Source organism: Manis javanica, chromosome 2 (genome assembly GCF_040802235.1).
Source record: "Manis javanica isolate MJ-LG chromosome 2, MJ_LKY, whole genome shotgun sequence".
Classification (NCBI taxonomy): Eukaryota; Metazoa; Chordata; class Mammalia; order Pholidota; family Manidae; genus Manis; species Manis javanica.
The window spans coordinates 63,277,313-63,303,085 of NC_133157.1; the positions used below are offsets into that span (position 1 = coordinate 63,277,313).

The 25,773-nt window shown below is 34.6% G+C and overlaps 1 protein-coding gene across 8 annotated transcripts in view; it reads left to right on the top strand.

Annotated features, from left to right (window-relative positions):
• The window catches only part of RFX3 (regulatory factor X3), a 317,106-nt gene that overhangs the window by 171,865 nt on the left and 119,468 nt on the right, over nt 1-25,773 (top strand). For all 8 annotated transcript variants that reach the window (XM_073228583.1, XM_073228580.1, XM_073228582.1 and 5 more), the window contains one exon: nt 15,748-15,845. In XM_073228583.1, the coding sequence (XP_073084684.1) occupies nt 15,748-15,845 (98 nt within the window). The remainder of the gene's footprint in view (nt 1-15,747; nt 15,846-25,773) is intronic.

A 25,773-nucleotide genomic window follows, 5' to 3' on the forward strand; every position in this document is an offset into this window, starting at 1 on the left:
GAAATGGGAAGTCTTTTGCTGATGTCTTTATTAGAGAGAGTGTGTTTTATAGCATATGGTATGTAGTGCAGTACTCTCTGTATTCAGTCTTTTGCATACTGCCTTGTGATTATTGCTTTATCCAAAGTCCACTATATAGGTTTTTATTTCACTCAGTTTTCTATAAAACTATTTAAATGAACTAATTTAAAAAGAATACCTTATACTTCTATAAAAAATGGAAAAAAAAGTTGGTATTCTTTGACATAAATAGCAGATAAAAACATAAAATTAAATATAGTAACAATGAAATAACATATGACTTGGCTAGCTGCTCTTAATTGACAGCACCCAACACTGAGGCCTACTTTCCTTTGAAAAGTGAGATATTTTAAGAGTCAGAGGTGGTAAAGACAGACCTTTTCCTTGACATGTCAGAATGATTTAAAGATAATTGAAAATAGAATAAGGTCTTAGTATATGGTTTATAGTGATTTGATGCCTTATCTCTACCAATGTCACTGATCCCACAGTTGGGAAACACTGGTATTGTGGAAATGTTTCCACAATAGGATTGAAATCAGAAGACCTGAAATCACGGCTACCTATAGCTTAACATGTCTTTGGTTTGTCACTATGTCTTTGTACTTATGTCACCATTTATAAAGTGGGAATAAAAATGCCTACCATCTTTACTTCAGCTTAGAATTTTTGTGAGTATCAAATGAAATGATATTACATATCACCATTAGTAATGATATCAGCACTATTTTAACAAGCATGTATAACTAAGAAGTTCTGTTATTTAGGTGACAGTGCTTTGGCCACCAACATACAAGTTTAATAATTCATTCTCTAATTTCCAGCACTCCATCCCAGGGGAATCAGCATCTCTACTGTCTTGCAAATATGCATCAGCACCATAAACCCTAGGGGCAGATACTAATCTGCATGGATATATTCTCACCGGGAAATACATTTAATGTACATATTCTGTTGGTCAGTCTGAAGTTGATGCAGAGTTAGATCTCCTGATGTGCTGCTTCTGTTTGATTCATTATGTTTCTGTAGTTTCATTTACTATAGAAAAACTGGAGGAGCCTCCTGATTCAAAGATATCTCCTAATGCTCAGTAAGTTTGGGACAGTTAGCTAATTTGCTTTCTGGTCACCGGAGTGTTATTTAGTAAACTATTTTCCCCAGAAATTACTACTTCATTTAGTAGAATCTTTGGTCAGTAGTATTGGTTAGTCCTGCTGGGCCTCAAGGGAAATAATGTTTAAGACAGCAATGTAATCATGATAAAAAAAAAAAGTGTTTCTCACTTGTGGGAAGCAGTTGTTACTTTTTTCCCCTTGACTCACAAAAATAGGTTTAAAATATACTTTAGGTAATAGCCACTGAATTTGTCATTGAGAAATCATTCTAAACTAAGTCTGCTTTGAGTCATATCCCTGCTTCCAAAACACTTCCTTTCTTGCCTTTGGAAACGTGCTTCATCTCTTCCAAGTAGCTTCTGCTCTTTGATGCTTGTCAGGCATTTTTTGGGAGAGAGATGGTAGGTAGGTAGGGCTGATTTATTGAACTAATTCACTCCCTATTGATTCTGCTATTTTGATATGGTCAGAAGTGCATACTGCTTACCTCTACCTTAGCCTTCCTGTGATTCTGCTTTAAGTCCAAGTTTAACACTTATTACCTATAGCAATCATATAATTTTAGTAAGTAACTCCTTTAAAGCTTAACTTTCATGTTTAACTCTAGCCCAAATGAAGAAGCAGGTTTGTGATGTTTATTGGATTTGAATGTGCTACTACATCATTTATTTACATAGTCTGCTATGAGAAAACTATATACAAAATCTGAGTATTTCTGAAAAACAAAAGCTAGATGTTTTATAAGTGAGAGTCAGCTAACACAGGGACAGTGAGTGAATTTATGATGTAAGTGAACAAATTCCATTTTCTCCATAAAATGAATTCTGTCATTTAAATTAACAGTACACTGTTTTCCAGTAGTTCACATTCATCACATTCTTTGAAGTAGAAGGGCTGCCATTAGCAGAAGATAAAACAGGAATTTTGTGGTTATTATTAAATATCCCAGGAAGAACTAAGTAAATTAATGTCAAAGATCTGGAGAAACTTACTGTTCTTTCTCAATAAACACAATAAGAAAGATGAAAATATTTTTTCCTACCTGTCCTGCCACTTAACCATCTTTTTGTTCACTGTGATCCTGTCATAAAGTATAAGCATGTCTCTTATCTGAAAATTACTTTGAAAATTCATAATATTTATAGGATTCTTTCTTGGTGGGATTTATTAAGTAGCCTTGTGACATGTAATTTATTTTACTTTTAACCAAGGCTGAAAAAAATGGTTTTAAGTTTATGGTTTCTATTTCTGTAACCCACAGCTGTTGAGAAAATTAGCTTTTCTCTTACGCTTTTTATTTTCTTGTGTCTTCCCTTTTAATATATACATACTATATTCTCTTAACTTTTTGGCTAATCTTTCCTCAATCCCTTTAATTCCCTATAGTTTTACAGGTTCAGAAATATTGAAATAAGTTCTCTTCATTCTCTTTTCTCACAGGCTGCTTTTCTAATTAACTCTCTGCTGCTATTCTGGATGCCTTACTTCCCTGGTGCCCTTTTACTAGTAGTTGCTCCAATGAGGATCCTTTTCTTTCTGTTCACTTTTGGTTAATCACATAGCAGCCTGTAACATAGCTATTCTAATGTCCCATGTTTTTAATCTGCTAAGTGCTTTTCCTTATCCCTTACAGATCTATTAAAGTCATCTTAATGCAGTTTTTGACAGTTCTTAGTACAGATCATCCTTGACTTAGGATGGGGTTACATCCTGATAAATCCATCATCAGTTGAAAATATCGTAAGTTGAAATGCATTTAATACACCCAACCTACCAAACATTATAGTCTAGCTTATTGTAAATGTGCTCAGAACACTTATATTAGCCTACAATTGGGCAGAATCATGCAACACAAAGCCTTTTTTATAATAAAGTATTAAATACATCATGTAATTTATTCAATACTCTAATGAAAGTGAAAAAGAGAATGGTTGCGTGGGTGCACAATGGTTGTAAGTGTATCAGTTGTTTACAGTTCTGATTACGTAGCTGACTGGAAGTTACAGCTCAGATACGAGAGCGTATCATACTGCATATTGTTAGCCTGGGAAAAGATCAAAATTCAAAGTACAGTTTCTACTGAATGCATATCACTTTCACACCATTGCAAAGTCAAAAAATTTTAAGTCTAACCATTGTAATTTGGGGAGCATCTGTACCAAGTTTTTTTTTTTAATCATCAATCTACAATTACATGAAGAACATTATGGTTACTAGACTCCCCCCTTCACCAACTTCCCCCCACAACAAACCCCATTACAGTCACTGTCCATCAGCATAGTAAGATGCTGTCGACTCACTACTTGTCTTCTCTGTGTTGCATATCCCTCCCTATGCCTCTCCCACATTATACATGCTAATCGTAAGGCCCCTTTCTTTTTCCCTGCCCTTATCCCTCCCTTCCCACCCCTCCTGCCCAGTCCTTTTCCCTTTGGTAACTGTTAGTCCATTCTTGGGTTCTGTGATTCTGCTGCTGTTTTGTTCCTTCAGTTTTCCTTTGTTCTTGTACTCCACATATGAGTGAAATCATTTGGTACTTGTCTTTCTCTGCCTGGCTTATTTCACTGAGCATAATGCCCTCTAACTCCATCCATGTTGTTGCAACTGGTAGGATTTGTTTTCTTCTTATGGCTGAATAATATTCCATTGTGTATATGTACCACCTCTTCTTTATCCATTCATCTGTTGATGGACACTTAGGTTGCTTCCATTTCTTGGCTATTGTAAATAGTGCTGCGATAAATATAGGGATGCATCTGTCTTTTTCAAACTGGGCTGCTGCATTCTTAGGGTACATTCCTAGAAGTGGAATTCCTGGGTCAAATGGTATTTCTCTTTTGAGCTTCTTGAGGAACCTCCATACTGCTTTCCACAATGGTTGAACTAATTTGCATTCCCACCAGCAGTGTAGGAGGGTTCCCCTTTCTCCACAACCTTGCCAACATTTGTTGTTGTTTGTCTTTTGGATGGTGGCAATCCTTACTGGTGTGAGGTGATATCTCATTGTGATTTTAATTTGCATTTCTCTGATGACAAGCAATGTGGAGCATCTTTTCATGTGCCTGTTGGCCATCTGAATTTCTTCTTTGGAGAACTGTCTGTTCAGCTCCTCTGCCCATTTTATAATTGGATTATTTGCTTTTTGTTTGTTGAGGTGCGTAAGCTCTTTATATATTTTGGATGTCAACCCTTTATTGGATCTGTCATTTATGAATATATTCTCCCATACTGTAGGGTACCTTTTTGTTCTATTGATGCTGTACTTTGCTGTACAGAAGCTTTTCAGCTCGATATAGTCCCACTTGTTCATTTTTGCTTTTGTTTCCCTTGCCTGGGGAGATATGTTCATGAAGAAGTCGCTCATGTTTATGTCCAAGATATTTTTGCCTATGTTTTTTTCTAAGAGTTTTATTGTTTTATGACTTACATTCATATCTTTGATCCATTTTGAATTTACTTTTGTGTATGGGGTTAGACAGTGATCCAGTTTCATTCTCTTACATGTAGCTGTCCAGTTTTGCCAGCACCATCTGTTGAAGAGACTGTCATTTCCCCATTGTATGTCCATGGCTCCTTTATCATATATTAATTGACCATATATGTTTTGGTTAATATCTGGGGTCTCCATTCTGTTCCAATGGTCTGTGGCTCTGTTCTTGTGCCAGTCCCAAACTATCTTGATTACTGTGGCTTTGTAGTAGAGCTTGAAGTTGGGAAGCGAGATCCCCCCACTTTATTCTTCCTTCTCAGGATTGCTTTGGCTATTCGGGGTCTTTGGTGTTTTCACATGAATTTTTGAAGTATTTGTTCTAGTTTGTTGAAGAATGTTGGTGATTTGATAGGGATTGCATCAAATCTGTATATTGCTTTGGGCAGGATGGCTATTTTGATGATATTAATTCTTCTTAGCCATGAGCATGGGATGAGTTTCCATTTGTTAGTGTCCTCTTTAATTTCTCTTAAGAGTGTCTTATAGTTTTCAGGGTATAGGTCTTTCACTTCCTTGGTACGGTTTATTCCTAAGTATTTTATTTTTTTTGATGCAATTGTGAATGGAATTGTTTTCCTGATTTCTCTTTCTATTCATTGTTAGTGTATAGGAAAGCCACAGATTTCTGTGTGTTAATTTTGTATCCTGCAATTTTTCTGTATTCCAATATCAGTTCTAGTAGTTTTGGAGTGGAGTCTTTAGGGTTTTTTATGTACAATATCATGTCATCTGCAAATAGTGATGGTTTAACTTCTTCTTTACCAATTTGGATTCCGTGTATTTCTTTGTTTTGTCTAATTGCCATGGCTAGGACCTCCAGTACTATGTCGAATAACAGTGGGGATAGTGGGCATCCCTGGCTTGTTCTCGATCTCAGAGGAAAAGCTTTCAGCTTTTCACTGTTCAGTATGATGTTGGCTGTGGGTTTATCATATATGGCCTTTATTATGTGAGGTACCTGCCCTCTATACCCATTTTGTTGAAAGTTTTATCATGAATGGATGTTGAATTTTGTCCAATGCTTTTTCAGCATCTATGGAGATGATCATGTGGTTTTTGTCCTTCTTTTTGTTGATGTGGTGGATGATGTTGATGGATTTTCAGAAGTGTTCCATCCTTGAATCCCTGGGGTGAATCCCACATGGTCATGGGGTATGATCCTTTTGATGTATTTTTCAATTCAGTTTGCTAATATTTTGTTGAGTATTTTTGCATCTGTGTTCATCAGGGATATTGGTCTGTAATTTTCTTTTTTGGAGGGGTCTTTGCCTGGGTTTGGTATTATGGTGATGTTAGCTTCATAGAATGAGTTTGGGAGTATTCCCTCCTCTTCTATATTTTGGAAAACTTTAAGGAGAATGGGTATTATATCTTCTCTGTATGTCTGATAAAATTCTGAGGTAAATCCATCTGGCTTGGGTTTTTTTTTCTTGGGTAGTTTTTTGATTACCGTTTCAATTTTGTTACTGGTAATTGGTTTGTTTAGATTTTGTGTTTCTTCCTTGGTCAGTCTTGGAAGGTTGTATTTTTCTAGGAAGTTATCCATTTCTTCTAGGTTTTCCAGCTTCTTAGCATGTAGGTTTTCATAGTAGTCTCTAATAATTCTTTGTATTTCTGTTGGGTCTGTCGTGATGTTTCCTTTCTCGTTTCTGATTCTGTTGATGTATGTTGATTCTCTTTTTCTCTTAATAAGTTTGGCTAAAGGGTTATCTATTTTGTTTATTTTCTCAAAGAACCAGCTCTTGGTTTCATTGATATTTGGTATTGTTTTATTCTTCTCAATTTTGTTTATTTCTTCTCTGATCTTTATTATGTTCCTCCTTCTGCTGACTTTAGGCCTCATTTGTTCTTCTTTTTCCAATTTTGATAATTCTGACATTAGACTATTCATTTGGGTTTGTTCTTCCTTCTTTAAATATGCCTGGATTGCTATATACTTTCCTCTTAAGACTGCTTTCGCTGCATCCCACAGAAGTTGGGGCTTTGTGTTGTTGTTGTCATTTATTTCTGTATATTGCTGGATCTCCATTTTAATTTGGTTGTTGATCCATTGACTATTTAGGAGCGTGTTGTTAGGCCTCCATGTGTTTGTGAGCCTTTTTGCTTTCTTTGTACAATTTATTTCTAGTTTTATACCTTTGAGGTCTGAAAAGTTGGTTGGTAGAATTTCAATCTTTCGGAATTTACTGAGGCTCTTTTTGTGGCCTAGTATGTGGTCTATTCTGGAGAATGTTCCATGTGCACTTGAGAAGAATGTGTATCCTGTTGCTTTTGGGTGTAGAGTTCTTTAGATGTCTATTAGGTCCATCTGTGCTAGTGTGTTGTTCAGTGCCTCTGTGTCCTTACTTATTTTCTGTCTGGTGGATCTGTCCTTTGGAGTGAATGGTGTGTTGAAGTCTCCTAACATGAATGCATTGCATTCTAATTCCTCCTTTAGTTCCGTTAGTATTTGTTTCACATATGCTGGTGCTCCTGTGTTGGGTGCATATATATTTATAATGGTTATATCCTCTTGCTGAACTGAGCCCTTTATCATTATGTAATGTCCTTCTTTATCTCTTGTTACTTTCTTTGTTTTGAAGTCAATTTTGTCTGATACTAGTACTGCAACAACTGTTTTTTTCTCCCTATTGTTTGCGTGAAATATCTTTTCCATCCCTTGACTTTTAGTTTGTGTATGTCTTTGGTTTTGAGGTGAGTCTCTTGTAAGCAGCATATAGATGGGTCTTGTTTTTTTTCCATTCAGTGACTCTGTGTCTTTTGATTGGTGCTTCCAGTCCATTTACATTTAGGGTGATTATTGATAGATATGTACTCACTGCCATTGCAGGCTTTAGATTTGTGGTTACCAAAGGTTCCAGGTTACTTTCCTTACTATCTAAGAGTCTAAGTTAACTCACTTAGTATGCTGTTACAAACACAATGTAAAGGTTCTTTCCTATTTTTCCTCCTTTTTCTTCTTCCTTCTTTCTTTATATATTACCTATCAAATTCTGTACTTTTTGTCTATCCCTTGATTGACTTTGGGGATTGTTAATTTAATTTTGCATTTGCTTCGTAATTAGCTGTTCTACTTTCTTTACTGTGTTTTTTTTTTTACCTCTGGTGACAGCTATTCAGCCTTAGGAACACTTCCATCTATAGCAGTCCCTCCAAAATAGACTGTAGAGATTGTTTGTGGGAGGTAAATTCTCGCAGCTTTTGCTTATCTGGAAATTGTTTAATCCCTCCTTGAAATTTAAATGATAATCTTGCCAGATAAAGTAATCTTGGTTCCAGGCCCTTCTGCTTCATGCCTTCTGGCCTGTTAGGTTTCTGCTGAGAAGTCTGATGTTAGCCTGATGGGCTTTCCTTTGTATATGATCTTATATCTGCCTCTGGCTGCTTTTAACAGTCTGTCCTTATCCTTGATCTTTCCCATTTTAATTACTATGTGTCTTGGTGTTATCTTCCCTGGGTCCCTTGTGTTGGGAGTTCTGTGGATCTCCATGGCCTGAGAGACTATCTCCTTCCCCAGATTGGGGAAGTTTTCAGCAACTACCTCCTCAAAGACACTTTCTATCCCTTTGTCTCTCTCTTCTTCTTCTGATATCCCTATAATGCAAATATTATTCCGCTTGGATTGGTCACACAGTTCTCTCAATATTCTTTCATTCTTAGAGATCCTTTTTTCTCTCTGTGCCTCAGCTTCTTTGTATTCCTCTTCTCTAGTTTCTATGTCATTTATCATCTCTGCTGTATCCAACCTGCTTTTAATACCCTCCATCATGCTCCTCAATGATTGGATCTCTGACCTGAATTCATTCCTGAGTTCTTGGATGTCTTTCCATACCTCCATTAGAATGTTGATGATTTTTATTTTGAACTCCCTTTCAGGAAGAGTCACGAGGTCCATATCATTTAAATCTTTCTTGGGAGTTGTATTAATAATTTTACTTTGGACAAGGTTCCTATGGCATTTCATGTTTGTATATGGCGCCCTGTAGTGTCCAGAAGCTCTATTTTGGAGCTGCTCAGCCCCTGAAGCAATGTCGGGTGTAGCAGGAGCTTGGTACTGGTGCCTGGGGTTGGAAAGATCTTTTCCCCACCTCTTGGCTGCTGTGCCTGTCTCCACTGCCTGAGCCAGTGGGCCGGTCACTCAGGTATCAGTTTTTGTCCCAGAGCAGCTGGATATGGATCCCTGCTTTGCACAAGTGGCCAGAATCCCAGTCTCCCCAGGAACTCTGCCTGTATTAACTTTCCATCCTGGTAGTCATTCGAGTCTCATGAAAGCACCACGAAATGTAGGTTTGTGCTCCCAGAGCAGATCTCTGGAGCTACGTATTCAGCAGTCAGTCCCAAGCCTTCTACTACCTCACTGCTCTGTTTCTCTTCCTCCCACCAGTGAGCTGGGGTGGAGGAAGGGCTTGGGTCCCATGGAGCCACAGCTCTGATACATTACCCCGTTCGGTGAGTTCTGCTGTTTTCTCCAGGTGTGTGCAGTCTGGCGCCATCCTCTTTCCTGTTGTTCTCTCAGGATTAGTTGTGCCAACTATATTTTCTAATTGTATCCAGTTTTAGGAGGAAGCCTCTGTCTCCTCTCACACTGTCATTTTAATCTTTTTTCTGTTCTAAGTTTTGAAATGTTTGTGGTAACCAGATGTTGTGAGGAATGCTCTTATATGAGAGAAGCAATGAAGATCTCGACATAATAAAGACATTTTTACAAATATACTAGTATTGTTCTTAGTTGACTAATAAGCTTAACATTTATAAATGATTTCATTTACTATTGAAAAGGATTTCTATTTTAAAATGTGATTCATTTTATTTTTCTTGAAGCACATCCAAAACAACATATTGTATAAATTTGTCCTCAAAATATACTAATTGGTTCTGTTGAGCCTGCACATTTTCCTGTGGTATATTATTTGTTTTGGTATTCACATCTTTCATAAATAATAAGAATTATGAAAATGTAGAAAAATAAGCAAATGCATTTACAATACTACATTTGAATAGTAATAAGAGGCGCTTCTATGTAAATATGTATCAATGAGACAGTGTTAAGTAGCTTAATTCTTCTAGTGTCTATGAATGTAAATACATTATTGCATATATTTATATTTTGAGGGGTATTTTTTACCTTCCTTTGACAAATCAACAAATTTCTGGTACAGAATGTTATCATAGTTAGACCTCATTACTGTCCACATTCTGATGTACTGGGTAACCTTTTAAAAATTAGTCCAAGGTCATTTTTATTCAATGAACAGTTAATTATAGAAATTGTTGACTATTCCTGCTAATTCTGCCTTTGTCTATCTCTTTTCAGTTTGCATTTTCACCACTTTGTTGTTTATTAAAATTCAAAAGTGGTGAAAAATATTTATTCATTCTCTGTGGAAGAATATCTGAGAATTTATCTTGGGAAAGATAATGAAATAAGAGAAAATTAATTTCCTATTGTGTTTATTTAATCATCTTCTTCCTCTTCCCTAAAGGCTTGGGTAGGGTGGGCAGTAAAATGTGACAGTTTATAGATTTTATAAAGATGGATGGAAAATACAGTTCTTGAGAATGTTAATGAAATGCCTACATTATGCTGTTTTCCCCATCACTTTTAGTAATGCTAACCTGGATAGTTTCTACACTGAAGTATGGCAAGTAAAATAAAAAATAAGCTTATAATAGATGACAATTTAGTAAATATTTGAATAGAAATTAATGTTTAACATAAGGACAATATCAAATAATATTTGAACAAATTTGAATCATAGTTAATTATTTTAGGGAAGAGAAAATAGCATGCAACTTCCTTTTAAAATTTCACCTTTAGTCTTCAGCATTGAAAGTGATTGCATCAGTTCACTTTGGAATAATAAATATTCCTTGGTGGTTTCACTATTATTTAAAAAAACTAGTACACTTATCCACATTTAGAAGATGCTGTGAATTTTACAAATATCACTGGCCATTTCCTTTGCTAGGTGAGGTCATTACTAGTTATTGAGTAATTATTAAATACTTCAAATGTGTTTACACTGTGTTGGATCTTTGGGAATATACCAACAATATAAAAAATGTCCCTCTGCCATAGGTGTGAATGGGCCAGGGGTAGAGGTGAGCTGGAATTCTGCCATTCTCATTTTTCCATCCTGTGAGTGGGTTTGTATATCCTGAAATATTTGTTCTGTAGTTGCATATACCTTCCTGGATTTGACTATATTTAATTTGAAGTAGAAGGGAGTACTTTTGTTGGCTCTCCAGTATATCTTTACTAATAAGAGAGCCCCACTGTCAAAAGAAAAAAGGAAATCAATAACAAACTCAACTTAAAAACTAAGTGAAATACTTTGAAGGACTTAATTTCTCATTACAAAATAAGATATATATACATACATAATTACTTTTCCTTATTTTTTATTCTCCCTTTCTTTTTATGTCCTTTTTTACCCCTCTTTTTTACTTCCTTTACTCTCACTGTACCTTGAAAGAATACCTTCTCAAACTATGAATGCTATGTGCAATTTAATTTCTTACCAACACTAAACTGTTTTGAGGGGCTCTTAAAATAATTTAGTTTCTAATGGTTGATTGAAAAACCATACATGCTGGATAATGATGAAAATTGCATTACCTCCAAAATATGCTGTAGTTAAATATTTTCACTATTTAGTTTGGTCTTCCATTTACTTTGTCTGTTTCTTAACTTGGTAGACAATACAAAGAATTATGCCCTATTTTTACAATGTTTTGTAAAGTCTTGATGTGATCAAGAGTCATATTTCTATATATTTCTATCCGTAGCATCTATCCAGACTTCTTTTCAAGATTCTTCACACTGAGTTTCATTTCTATTTATAGACTCTTGTGATTTATAAACCTGTTATGAACATTTATTGTGGATATTTATGGCTGAACAAATGGAATATAAAGATGAAATGATATATTTAATAATTGATATATTTAATAATTTCACTGATTATTCAAGATGTATTATAATTACATATTTCTATAACATGCTTTGTATCTGTATGTAATAATTTGGGTCCTCAAAAAAATCCTTTATAATAGAGTAAATATAACTTTTATTTTGCATAAAAGGAAATCATTATATAAAGAAATGAGTTGACTATCCCAGTATACATTCAGCAAGTATCAGCACAAGGACTTAAAATCAGTTCTCCTATTTCCAAATTAACTCATTTTGCTACCTCACCATATTGGCTACCATGCAGGAAACCAATTGAAGACATAAAGTAGTACTAAGCCATGCACTTCCACCTGTATTAATAAGTCCTAAGAGAGCAAAAAGAAAGGAATAGTCTCTCATGGGATAAAATAAGTTACAAAAGCTCTTTTAGAGAGACTAAATTTTTAATCAGGGCCCAGAAGGAAATAGTGTATTTGCAGTCATTGAAGAGAAAATTGATGTAAAGAAAACAACATGAGCTATGTGTGAAGTTTGCAAGAATGTGGAAAATTTTAATAGAGGATTATAAGGAAGCAAAGAACCTGTGTTTGAAAATACCCACTAAAGTTTAGATGGTATTAATAATATTTTGTATCCTTGAGTTGTTTCATCTAACTGTGATAAGCATATTCCTGGATTAGAGCTACTTTTACTTTATTAAAGATTTTTGTATTTATGTTTATGAGAGAAATCATTTTATAATCTTTTTTTCTTGGAAGGTCTTTTCTGGTTTTGGTCTTAGGAAAAAGCTAGCTTCATAAAATAGTTGAGAAATGTTACCTTATTCTCTATTTTGTAAATCATTTGTGTTAGATTGGCTATTTTTTCTTCCTGAAATGTCTGATAGAATTTACCAGTGAAGCCATCTGCATCTGGAGTTTCTTCTGTGGGAATAAATTCAATTTCACATATATGTTGTTCTTTTTTTTTTTTTTTTTGCCAATTTTAGTGATTGTTTCTTTTAAGGACTTTTTTCATTTTATGTAAGTAGTTGATTTTGTTGGCATTAAGTTGTCTTTATTATCCATTTTTTTTGTCTTTAAAATTTGTTTCTCCTTTCATCCTCAATATTCATAATTTGTGTCTTCTTTTTCTCCTGACTACTTTAATGTTTATCATTAAATTGAATTTTTTCTGTTGTTTTTCAAATATCTATTTTGTTGACCTTTGCTCTTCATTTCCTTTCTCCTCCTTAGTTTATTCTTCATTTTCTAGATTCTTAATATTGCAACTTTAGATTTATTGCATTAGAGGTTTTTTCCTAATGATAATGTTTAAAACTATACATTTCCCTTTATGCATGGCTCTAACTGCACTCCACACATTTTGATGTATTGCATCTCCCTTTAACAGTGTTAAATTTTGTTTTGTATAGGCAATAAAGTGGATAAACTTTATCTTTTCAAGGCTTATTTCTCTGTTTTGTTAAGATGGACCTAAAGTAGTCTTAGCATGCAGCTAGTTTAGCCCTATTACTAAAGCTTTGCCTTTCTGGTATTTCTATAGAATGCCCTGTGTGTTCAGTAGGTCATATCACTATGTCTGGTCAGAACTTGAATATCTCTGCATCCTACACATTTGCAGCGTAGTAATCACTATCATTGTCAAGGGGATCTCTGTTAATATTTCTGAATGTATTTCTCTGCTTACTATCCTCTCTTTTATACTGCCCCCAAATTTCAGCTGCCTCAGCTTTCCCTGTTCCAGTATCTGTCTCCTTACCCCAGTGAAGTCACGGTGCTGTACTTGGCTTTCTCCTTCCTGCTCTACAGTATGGAAAATGTCACCATCTCAAACGTCAGGGTCATTGTTGGAGCACCTTCTTTGTTAACTTTCTCTTAGGGATCACAATCTTATGATGCCTTCTGCCAAGTAACTGAAAATATTATTTTACATATTTTGTCCTGTTTTCTACTTGTTTAATGTGAGGAGGGTATTTCCAGTAGTATTTATTGTGGCAGAAGTGAAGTCCTTCTATATATTGATTTATGTATTTGACATATTATGTACGTAATATATGAATTCATTTTCATTTTTAAAATCCAAGAGCAGTATGAATATGCAGAATAATAGATGCCAGTCAACTTCTCTCTGCCATATCATTTCATGTCATTCAACAGAGTAACCATTTTTAGAAGTTTGATGTGTATCTTTTTATTCTCCCTTTTATATTTTAACATACATTTTTATACATATGAGCACATATATGCAAATATGTACATATTTTTAAAACAAATGGCACTGTACCTATTGTTCTGTAACATACTTTTTCACTTGATAATGTCTTAGAGATCTTACTCTTAAAGTACATATCAGTCTTACTTTATTCTTTTAACATCGGCCGTATATGCTGTAGAATGGTTTTGCTATAATTTATATAATCACTGTTTTTCAGTCACTAAGGTTTTCTCTTCTAACTTTTTTGTTCTTAGGAACTGAATTTTTAACATAATATTGTACAGCAGCTCTTCCACCAGTAAATCCTCTTGTAGAAGAAATCACAAGGCTATCAAATAGTATGCCTGTTTCCAACTGCTTCCTAAATAGATTTTACATGTTTATATAACTCCTAACTAATAGAAGTTAGGTGAAGATATGTTTGATTCTAGATGTAGAACAGGAAATATAAAAGCTAAGTCTGGAAAATCTTATCACAACCAAAAGCGAAGGAGTTAAGAAAGATTACTGTGGTCATGTCAAAAGGTAAGGATACATTTTGAAGGGATCACCATTGGTCAAAGATGGGACAATTTTAATAAGAAAAATAACTGCTGTGATTGAAAAACATCAATTATGTTCAAAAGCCAAGAATCTTAAGGATATAAACTAAACTAAACCAAACCAAACTGCTCACTTTGGGAAGAAGCTAAAGGATATAATCATTATTCTGAGTACTGGTAAAGAAAAGAATCATATGGTTATCTTGCTCTTCCTGTATGAACCTTATTTCAAATAACCAATAATTAATGACAGGAATTTCTTTATATTCATCTACTAGTAAATAGAGAAGAAACAATAGAATTAGACTACTAAGGTTTACAGCCTTTATTAATTGAGATACTATCTCTAGAAAATGATCATCAATGGCTGTGAATATCCTCAGCTAAAACATGGGTAGGAAACATTATAATAAATGGATCCAGTTGAAAATACTGGACTCTGCTGATTGTATGTAACACTGCAGAAAGGGAGTCAGCCAGTTGTTGTATGGCAACCAATATAATGCAATAGGCAGTACACAAATTTTTCAAAACTAAAACCTGCTCAAGGCCTTCAATTTAACTGCCAGTTTACTGGACATAAAGGATATAGAAGAACTTATTAAATGACATCTCAGGGATATAGTCAGCAAAATCTAGAATTCCAGAAATTCTACAAGATCTACAAGTATACAGTTTCTTCAAGAAGTAATAGTCAAAAAACAAAAGGATGGGAAACTGTTAGAGATTAAAAGAGAAAGAGGAAATATCAACCAAGTGTAATATGTAAACCTTGTCTGGATCCTGATTTGAGAAAAACAACTCTAAGAAGGCATTGGAATAATCAAAGAAATTTGAACAGTGACTGGATTTCAGATGATATTAACAAATTGTTAATGTTTTATATGTGATATTGGTGATGTGTTCATGTTAAAAGGAGTTCTTGTCTCTTAGAAACATAAATGAAGTATCAGTGAAATGGTATCCTCTTTGCATCTGCTTTTAAAGAATCCTGTGAGGGACTAAAAGGCGAGGTCTGGTGACAATTATTTACCTTAGATAATGAATACATGGGGTTTATTATAGTATTTTTTCTATATTTAGTACTTGCAATTTCCCATCATGATTTTTTTCATTAAAAAATAAATCTAGCTTTAACAAATCAGATGGAGAGACTTTCATAAATCATCAAAATAAGGAACTTTCAGAATCTTTACCCTAAATATTTAAAGTATATATATATATGTACTTCTAACCTGCAGGAATGTTACAGAGCTATTTCAGCATAATTACTACAGTTGATTTGAAGCCAGCATGCATTTATCTTGAAATTAGCATGAACTTGATAGTCTGATCCTAAGCCATTCTCATGTTTATCAGTACCCTAGAGAAATCTGTGAGGTGAAGCTAACATCATGTGTCCTGTTTCATACATCACTCACCAAGGTCCCGATGTTTGTTTTCCAGGTACAGCAGGTACAGACTGTGCAGCAGGTACAGCATGTCTATCCAGCTCAGGTTCAGTATGTTGAAGGAAGCGATCCCGTCTATACCAATGGAGCGATGTAAGTTTATGTGTGCAAGTCTTTTTAATTCCCCTCATTAGTTGGAGAAAAATAATGGACTTTCAGACACATACCCAGTCCCATATTGTTTCCTTGTTTTCACGGTAATTTTGTATCAGAACAGAATATTGATATTAATCTGTTCCAGAGCTTTGTCTCTGTTTGTTGAGAACATGTGTTCATTTTCCTCTCACTTAACCCAGCAGAATATTTTAAATCATTGAAATTGTTGTGTCCTTTAATGGTTTTCACTAGGTTGAAAAAACATATACCCCTTGTCAGTGATTTCTATACTATAATAATGTCTTATAAAACCTATGCTTTTTTTATAAATAAGGTGAATTTTGTATGTTTGTTTATAAACTAATATAAAACTAGTGTATTAGAAGGATGTTTTTGTGCATTTATTAAATGAAATACTTCCTCAACATAAAAGTGCCTGATACTCAGTATATCTTATTTTTCTTTCTCAAGTTGCCCCCCTGCCCTAGTCATGTCCTTGGTATCAACAATAATGTAAATTTGTCCATTTACATTAGAGGTCATTCAGCCACTCAGTTCTGTTGTCATTGCATTCTTTCCTGTGATGTATCTGTCACAAGAACACCAGAGTAAAGTCATTATATATCTTTGTTCATGGGTGCACCATCCCCTACCTAGTTTGCTCTCTATTTGAAAGGCATCCCGGGTAAAGCCCTGCCACCCCTCTATGGGAGGGCCAAGTTACCACTTGGTTCTCAATTTCTATAGTATTTCACCTTACCTTCATTACAGTATTATATCAACAGAGAATCCCAGAAAATATGACAAACAGAAGTTTAAACAAATTAGGACTTCTTTTTTGTCAGGTAACAGGAAGTCCAGAGGTAGCATATTAGTCACAAGGGAATTCGGAAGTACGTGTTTGTAGTTTTCATGTCTATATGGTAGGAGGCAGCAAGGGAAAGGGCAGGTGGAATGAGTGTTGAGAGAGTTAACTCTACAGTATCTATCACAGTCATTTTTCATCAGCCCAAGGTAGGGTGGAGAGATAACTAGAGTGTGGGACTTCGTGGAAGATACACAACCTGCTTTTCTTCTTTTCTCTCTGATATGGAGATAAGTTAGCTTACCAAAAGTGCTTTGTGTAGCATCTATGAAATAGTAAACACTCAGTAAACATTAGTTGTCACTGTAAAATTATGTACTATAGTTATTTTTTATATTTTCTTCTCCTATTTATGATTCTGAATTCTGCACCTTACCTTGTACCCTTTTAAACTACTCTGCCACTGACATTAGGGTCTCCCACATAATAGGTAAATATGAGATAGTGAGTTCATTCATTCATAAACCTTAGAAAAATAGCATCTCAAAAGTAGACTTTAAAATTATGAGGCCCATTTAAGTGCAAAAATGATTCAAAGTAAATATCTCAAGTCAACATGTATTTTCTATGGCCCGCAAGCTCAGTTGGTTAGATCATGACTAATGAGGTCTAGGTCATGACTTCGTTTGCTACAAAGTCCAATTAGCTTTGATCTGGTCTGTGTGGGCCCAGATTGTATCCTCATCTCTGTGTAGTCATGTCATAAATGTGTATCCTTGATCAAGAGAGAGAAGATGCATTTAAAAAATTTTTTCATTATAATTTCACTTTCAGTACAATTTTGTCCAAAGATTCTATCACATAATTTTCATATTTAGTAAAGAAACATTGTGTTGCCATAAATTATGTCCAAAATTTTAGTAGTTAGAGGAGTATGAATATTTTTTCTCAAATATAACAAAAACCTTTTTTTTTCCAGCTTAAGCTATTCCAATCTTTCTGTAATTTTGTATTGCTGACATTTAACTATGTATAATTTTTGTCTCTAAAGTTCATTTTGAGTCTTATACTCCCTCTTTTTATTTGCTGCACTTCCACATGTGTTAGGAGAGTCTTCCATAGTTCCACCACACTGAATTAATAGCCAGCTGGTGTTTGATCCTTGACTTGGATCACAGATTCCTCTTCTGTGTGATAATAAATGCTTTTTGTTAATGATACTACCAGAAGATAGGGATGCTGTTCTTTATCATGAACTTTAAAGCACCCACTACATGGCCCTGTTTCTTGTGCATGCTTATTAGTTAGTACTGGCTCACTGATGCTCCTGTCAACAGCATCCTCTTGCCATATAGCTATAATGCATGTGGTCTCACTCAAGAGGTGATGATAGATAGCCCTTACAGAGATGTGTCATGACTTATAAAAATGTGTAATCATTATAATTTGATGATACAAAGTGTTTACCTGGCTCTTGCTGTGAATATGGACAACTTCTACCAGCATAGCAGACTGTACAGTGTGAATGAGTGAGTGAGCATATATTTCAATTGAACAACTGAGACTGCTTTACAGTGCTGGGTGTCAGAGTAAAGAAAAGCTTGTTGCCAAGGGAAGAAGATTACGTAATTCACTTTTGTTTTTGTTTATTTTTTCATTGCTTCTGTAGAAACCCAAGTATATTTTCTTGCAATAGTTCCCCCAAAGGCTGAATGGATCGTAGACTTGTCCATTTCTACATATTCTTACAATTTATGATGCCTGATAATTTAGAATATTGTAATTTAACCAGCTGGGAAACATTGCATGCTATGTAGAGAGACTCTAATTCAAATGATATTTCTTTTTTTTTTTTCTTTTTTGAAGTATAGTTGATAGATAATACTATACTAGTTTCAGGTATACAGCATAGTGATTCAACAATTACATACATTATGAAATGCTTACCATGATAGGTGTAGTTAACCATCTGTCACCATACAAAATTATTACAATATTATTGACTATATTCCCTATGCTGTACTTTTCATCCCTGTGACTTATTTATTTTGTAATTGGAAGTTTGTACCTCTTTATCCCCTTTGGCTAGTAAAGACAAGAAATAACAAGTCTTGGCAAGGATGTGGAGGAAAGGGAACTCATGCACTATTTGTGGCAAAGTAAATTGGTGCAGCCACTGTGGAAAATAGTATACAGAGGTAGTATGCAGAGGTTCCTCAAAAAATTAAAAATAGAAATGCCATATGAACCAGTGATTCCACTTCTGGATATTTACCTGAAGAAAACAAAAACACTAATATGAGAAGATATAGGCATCCCTATGTTAACTGCAGCATTATTTTCAACTTATGTTTATTGTTGTAGCTAAGAAATACATTAAAAAAATTTTTTTTTCTTACCCTCCTCCTTTTTTGATTCATACTTTCGCCATTTACTCCTGCATCATGTTAAGCAAAATGGAAGTAAGATATCATACTACACCATGGTCAAATTAAGAATCTTTTTTGAAAACTTTAAACAATTTTAACGGATTTTCTTTTACCATCTACTCTTTGAAGCTTGTCCACTGTTTAAATATAATCAATGTTTTAAAATGCCAAAGTGTTCATTGTATGGTATCTGTTGCAATACCATTTCACTGATAGGAAATTTCCTAATTTACCTGTTTAGATTATAGGTTTCTTATCAACCCAAATACAGAATTTACCAGGCTTGTTTCTGAAAATGTTAGTTCCATAGGAGAGTTCTGTTGTTATGTAAGAAGAGGCGCGGGCACGGGCACGTGCACGTGCTGCGCGCGCGTGCGTGCACACACACTCTACATGAAGGCCCTTCTTTTGAGGACTCTAAATTTCTTTTAATCTTTTAAAGGCTCTGAGAAGCTCTAGGAAAGAAATGCAGTCATTATTATAAAGCTGAACCACATAACTCTTTTAGTTGAATAATAATTAATAACATTATATGGCATACTTTCGGAAGTCGTACCTTATCAGTATATTGACATTGAATAGATTTATTCAAAATCCATAAACGTGTGTACAGGAGTCACATTTTTAAAACAGTTATTTCTTGAAAATCATTTGATCAGTGCATTTTCTGAAGCCATGCAATTATCCTTTCTATACACTTTAAAAATAATTAATAAGGAACATTTAAAGGGATACCCTCTAGTGTCTTTTTTGTTTTCTTTTAGTGAAATAGTAAGTTTCAGGATTTGCAGGTAAAATTACACTTTCTTATTATTCAAATGCTGTTTAGAAGATAAGGTTGTATGGAATTTACAACCTTACAATTACAGTGATTGAGATGGAGAAGATGTTTTCTTCATTTATGCTTCTACTGATAAAACACATTCAAATTGGTGTAGGATCCTTTTTGCGAATCCACTTGCTATTTGGATTTCAGAAAGTATGTAGCTGATCACTTAGGCAGCTCTTGGGAGGGAAGTGCCCTTCTGTGGAAAAGAGCACTGAGGTCTCCCTTCAGTGTGAGATGGGCCCATTTCTTTAGTAACATAAAAATTTGCATCTCTCCAAAAATGGAAGACTTTCAAATATGGCTTCTCAGAATGTCAGAGTTGGGAAGGTCATGGAGATCATTTTTTCCAATCCTTCCACTTTAAAGATGAGTAAAATAAGGCCCAGAAAGGTGTGATAATTTGCCCAACTAGTTAGCGTCTAGAGTTCATATTCTGACCTTCAGTGCATGGTTGTTTCTATTGATCTGCAGATAATAGTGTTTTGATTCTGAAATATGTGGGGGATTAAGGGGGAAGGATTGATCATCAAAAAAAAATTACTAGTAAATTTTATATATTATACTATGTATTATTATATATATATTACTGTAGTTAGAAAACCAAACTTGTCAGAGTTTTTTACTCATCATTAAAAAAAAACTCATCTTATGCTTTTATAGTTGAATTTATCTTGTGCATATAAAATATTCTTTGGATATTCACAAAACGTACAGAAAATCCCATATTTAATAATTTTTCAATATTGAATGTTTTAAATAGCCTTGAAGAAAAATGCTGTTGTTTGACTGCTTTGTCCATATACTTTTTATTATTTCCTGTTAATAAGTGATGCACATTAAGGGCAGTTTGCTTTGACATTTTCATATCTAGTATCTTGATGCCTAGAATAGTTCTACATTATAACACTTGGAAGAGTTTAGACACTTAATTTTTCCCCTTCTCCTTCTTTTCTTAAAGAAGGGCTAAATGAAAGAAATCCTTTTGCTTTTTTAGGTTTAGAACATAATTGTGTTAACTAACTTTATTAAATGAATTCAGAGATCCATGTCCAAGTATCGTTCCTCCTGCTGATTACAGTATAACCTGAAGCAAATAACATTTTTGCACCTGGATTTTTCAACCTGTGAAGTGGGGATTAATAGTTTAAAAATATTACTTAATAATCAGATCAGGTTCAGCAAGATAAGAGAGTAATGAAGGAATGGGAAGTGGACTAATATGTGTTGTCTGAAAGGTATATTCATTTTTAGTTATTATAAAATTAACTGACAAAGTAAAACTTGATAAAAATTTGAATAATATTAGTTTGGAAGCTAGAGTGAGGAATCTTTGTTGGGGGTTTGTATTTGAAAAGATTGGGAATCCTGGTAGTGTGCCTCATAAAGAGACCAGAGTATTTCAGGATATGAGTAGAATCCCCCAGCTATACAGTCTACGCTAGTTCACAAGGGCTGAGCTTTGTAATGACCAGAAGGTTCTAGAGAGGACAACACTAGCAAATCTTAGTCTGGCTCTTAGAAGGAGTCAGACTAATAGAGTTGCCTCCTGAGGAGTGCTTCAAGACTCCAGACTGTCTTTAGTTCAGCAGTGTGCCTGACTTTGGACATGGGGCATACGCCAGTTTGCCTGGACTTAGCACCCTGATTGGCTTCAACAATATACATATATTCTTTAGCTATTTGCATCCATTTTTAAGTGTCTATCTCTAACAAGTACCTGATTTATCTATTCTTCATGGTAAAACCTCTCATGATGGACTACATTTCCTTCAGCCTCTTCCAACCTGGCTTTTTTCTCCACACTAAAATGAAATTGCTCTCATCAAGGTCATTGGTGACCTCCAATTGTTAAGTCCAATACACATTCTTCTAGACTAAATTTTCTTAATCTCTTATCGTTAGCCAGCCAGCTACTTTGTCCTTGAATCACTGCCAACCTTTGACTTCTTTTCTTCCTATCTTATTAGTCCTCTGCAATCTTACTGGTCAAATAAATTTTCTATGGCCTAAGCTCTGTATATGTTTCCCTTCTGTTCTCTAATAGAGACCACATTTCTTCCCCAATACTTACAACTGTTGTTCTCATGACCATCTATTTTAACGTATCTAACATTAGTCTTTCCCCACTAGAAAGAAAGTTTCATGTGGGCAGGTATCTTGTTTGTTTGCTCCCATTCTCTAATACCTAGAACAGTCAGATATTATAGGTGCTCAGTCAGTTTGTTGAATGAATTAAATAAAGAATAGCCTTTAGTGGCAGATGAGATAGGAAAAAGCTACTTTATGTATTTAATTTTAAATATACAAGGAAAAAATTAATGGAACCAAATTGAAATGCTACTAATAATATAGTCTTAACACAACTTTTTGTTTTTGTTGTTTCTTTTTTTTCCCAATATAAAATTTTGGGGGGCTTAAGTACATGTATATGGTTGCTCAGTTTTTCTTTTGCTCTTTTTCTTCAAGTATATAATATAGTATTATTAACTATAGTCATTATGTTGTACATTAGACCACCAGAACTTATAACCGAAAGTTTTTACGCTTTGAACAACATTTCCTCATTTCCCCCATCCCCAGCCCCTGGAAACCACCATTCTGTTCTCTATTTCTATGAGTTTGATTTTTCATATTCCACATGTAAGTGAGGTCATAAAGTGGTATTTGTCTTTCTCTGTCTGACTTATTTCACTTAGCAAAATGCCCTCAAAGTTCATCCATGTTGTTGCAAATCACAGAATAATATTCCTCTGTGTGTGTGTGTGTGTGTGTGTGTGTGTGTGTGTGTGTGTTTATTTCTCACATTTTAATTATCTATTCATCTTTTGATGGACACTTAGGTTGTTTTCATGTCTTGGCTATTATGTATAATGCAGTGAACAGGGGAGTACAGATATCTCTTTGAGCTACTGATTTAATTTCCTTCGGATATATAGCCAGAAATGGAATTGCTGGATTATATGGCAGCTCTAAAACATACATCAGTGAAACAGGATAAAGAGCCCAGAAATGAACTCACACCTAATATGGTCAACTAATCTTTGATAAAGGCACCAAGAATACACAGTGGGGAAAGCACAGTCACTTCAATAAATGGTGTTGGAAAAACTGGATAACCACATGCAAAAGAATGAAATTGGACCCTTATCTTAACCACTCACAAAAATTAACTCAGAATAAAACCACAGTGAAATATCACCTCACATCTGTTAGGATGGCTAGTATCAAAACTCCTAGAAAAAAACATAGGGGCTAAGCTCCTTGACATCAATCTTGGAAATGATTTTTTTGGATGTGATAGCAAATGCACAGGCAATAGAAACAAAAATAAACAGGTGAGACTGCATCAAGCTTAAGAGCTTTCACACATAAAGGAAACTGCCAACAAAATGAAAAGCCAACCTGCTGAAAATATTTGTATACCATATGTATATATGATAAAGGGCTAAGATCCAAAATATATAAGGGATTCAAATAATCAATAGCCAAAAAGCCAATAATCTAATTTAAAAATGGGCAAAATACCTGAATAGAATATTTTTCCAAAAAGACATATGAGATGGCCCATGGTACATAGAAGATGCTCAATGTCACTAATCATCAGGGAAATGCAAATTAAAACCACAGTGAAATATCACCTCACATCTGTTAGGATGGCTAGTATCAAAAAGACAAGAGATTACAAGTGTTGGTGAGGTTGTAGAGATAAAGGAACTCTTGTGTACTTTTTGAATGCAAATTGGTGCAGCCATTATGGAAAATAGTATGGAGGTTCCTCAAAAAATTAAAAATTGAACTACCATATGATCCACGTCAGTTTTTCTTATTTGTAAATTTAGACTGGGTACTCTGGATCAAAATCTTTTACAATCTATTTCTGCCAAAGTGGATTTAAGTCCATATCCACTTCCCTGACTTCTGTTGTTGGGGTATATGCCCTGTACATGTTCTTATTATGTGTACTTTCTTCATATGCTTCTAAAATCATTAAAGCAATGGAAAGTATGGTAATGCTTTCATTGATAGCTGTCACAAAATATAAAACTTTGTATCAGTAGACTTTGACTTTTTAAAAAACTGAGAAAGTACACCCCTGATGCATTTTTCTTCCTGTTTTCCATAAGGCTGGCTCCATTTCATCTCTTAATTTTAATAATAGTTGTAGAACAGCACTTTTTTCACTTCATACCTATAAAACTTGGGTTTCACATTTTTAGTATCCTCCAGTACAGTGTTTCTTAAAGTGTGTTGATATCTCCTAAGAACTTGTTAGAAACACCAACTTTTGGTCCTAGCATAGTTCTATTGAATCAGGACTTTGTTGGTGAGGTTCAGCAATGTGTTTTAACAAGCCCTCCAGATAATTCTGTTAAACACTAAAGTGTGAGAACCACATTTCCTTATTATAGAAGTCAAGAATTTAAATACAAAATGAGGTGTAAATGTCCAAATATCTTTATGTAAGGACAATAGGATGATATAAATTTAGTTATAATTCCAGTACTCGGTACATTATCAATATATATAGTAATGAAAATACTACGTGAGAATGAAAAAGCCCAATTAGTTATTGCAAGAATTATTACCAACTTTTAACATTCATTCATGCATTTCCTCCCTAGTTGTTGTAACAAGAGTTCCATAAATGGTTTTAATTTTCACTTATTGTTATAGTAGTTGAAATTAGCAGAAGTAAGTGTCTTCTGAATTTAAATAAAGCAAGTGTTTTTTCATGATTTTGAGTAGTATTATTTTATGTTTTACCTATTGTTTTTTATTCTTAAGTAATAATCATAATAAGTAATAAGGTTAAATGTCAGGTCAGTTGAATTCTTTTACAAACTACTGTTTCCTTTTGGTGTTCTTTACAAAATGGACATGCCGCCTCTCTGGTATATCCTGTGCCTTCACAACTTGGAAGAGAAATAGAGAAATCTATTTCAAAATTAAATAAGTAGTACATGCTGGCCAACCAGAGGTTATATACTACATGAATGCAATTTTTTGAAGATGCCAAATAATGTAGCTTTTTAAATGCAGAGCTTTAGTTACTTATATAAAAACTTCATAATGAGAAACTGTTTAAGCCAGGGTTCTTGGTTTCAAGCAACAGAGATCAACTCTGGCTTATGAAAGCAAAACAAAGAATGTATTGAAAAATACCTGTGACTCAGAGAATTTCCAGAAAGTCTGGAGAATCAGGCTGAGAAAAGACAGGTACAAGCAACAATAGGTGACAGCCAGATCACAGACAAAACCACACCAACGGAAGCAGTTCAGTAAGGACACCACACCACCACAGCCATCCCAAATGCTGTCTACCATTGCTACCATGAAATTCTGATTATGGCTGTAAAAGAGGAATAACAGTTCCCAAGCTGTGTGACTCACCAATGTTGATTAAATGAAGTAATATATTCCCCATTTCTGAAAACAATTCTCCCTAGTTCCCAAATTTTCCTAGTTCCTTGTTATACTCTCCAACTTTTCAAAAATATTTAAAAAGGCATTCTGACTGCCATTAGTTACTTATTTCCTCAATCTAGTTCAGTAAGACAAGTGTTGCTATCACAAAACTGAAAACACCTTCCACTGAGATTATCTCCTGTCATCACAGCTAATGAACAGGTTCTGGAATCATCTCTCATGATGTACCTGCAGTGCTGTATTGTGCCATTTGCCACTTGCTTTGCTTATGGTTTCCTGTTCCCTCTCTGGTCTCAGGCCTTTGTTCAGGTTCTTTCTCCCTGAGAGAAACATTCCCCAACTTTCCTCTACCCATGCCTCCTTATTCCTTACCCAGCTTAAAAAAAATTCAAATTTCTTGCCATAGTCCATAATATTGTCTTTTAAGCTTTTTAA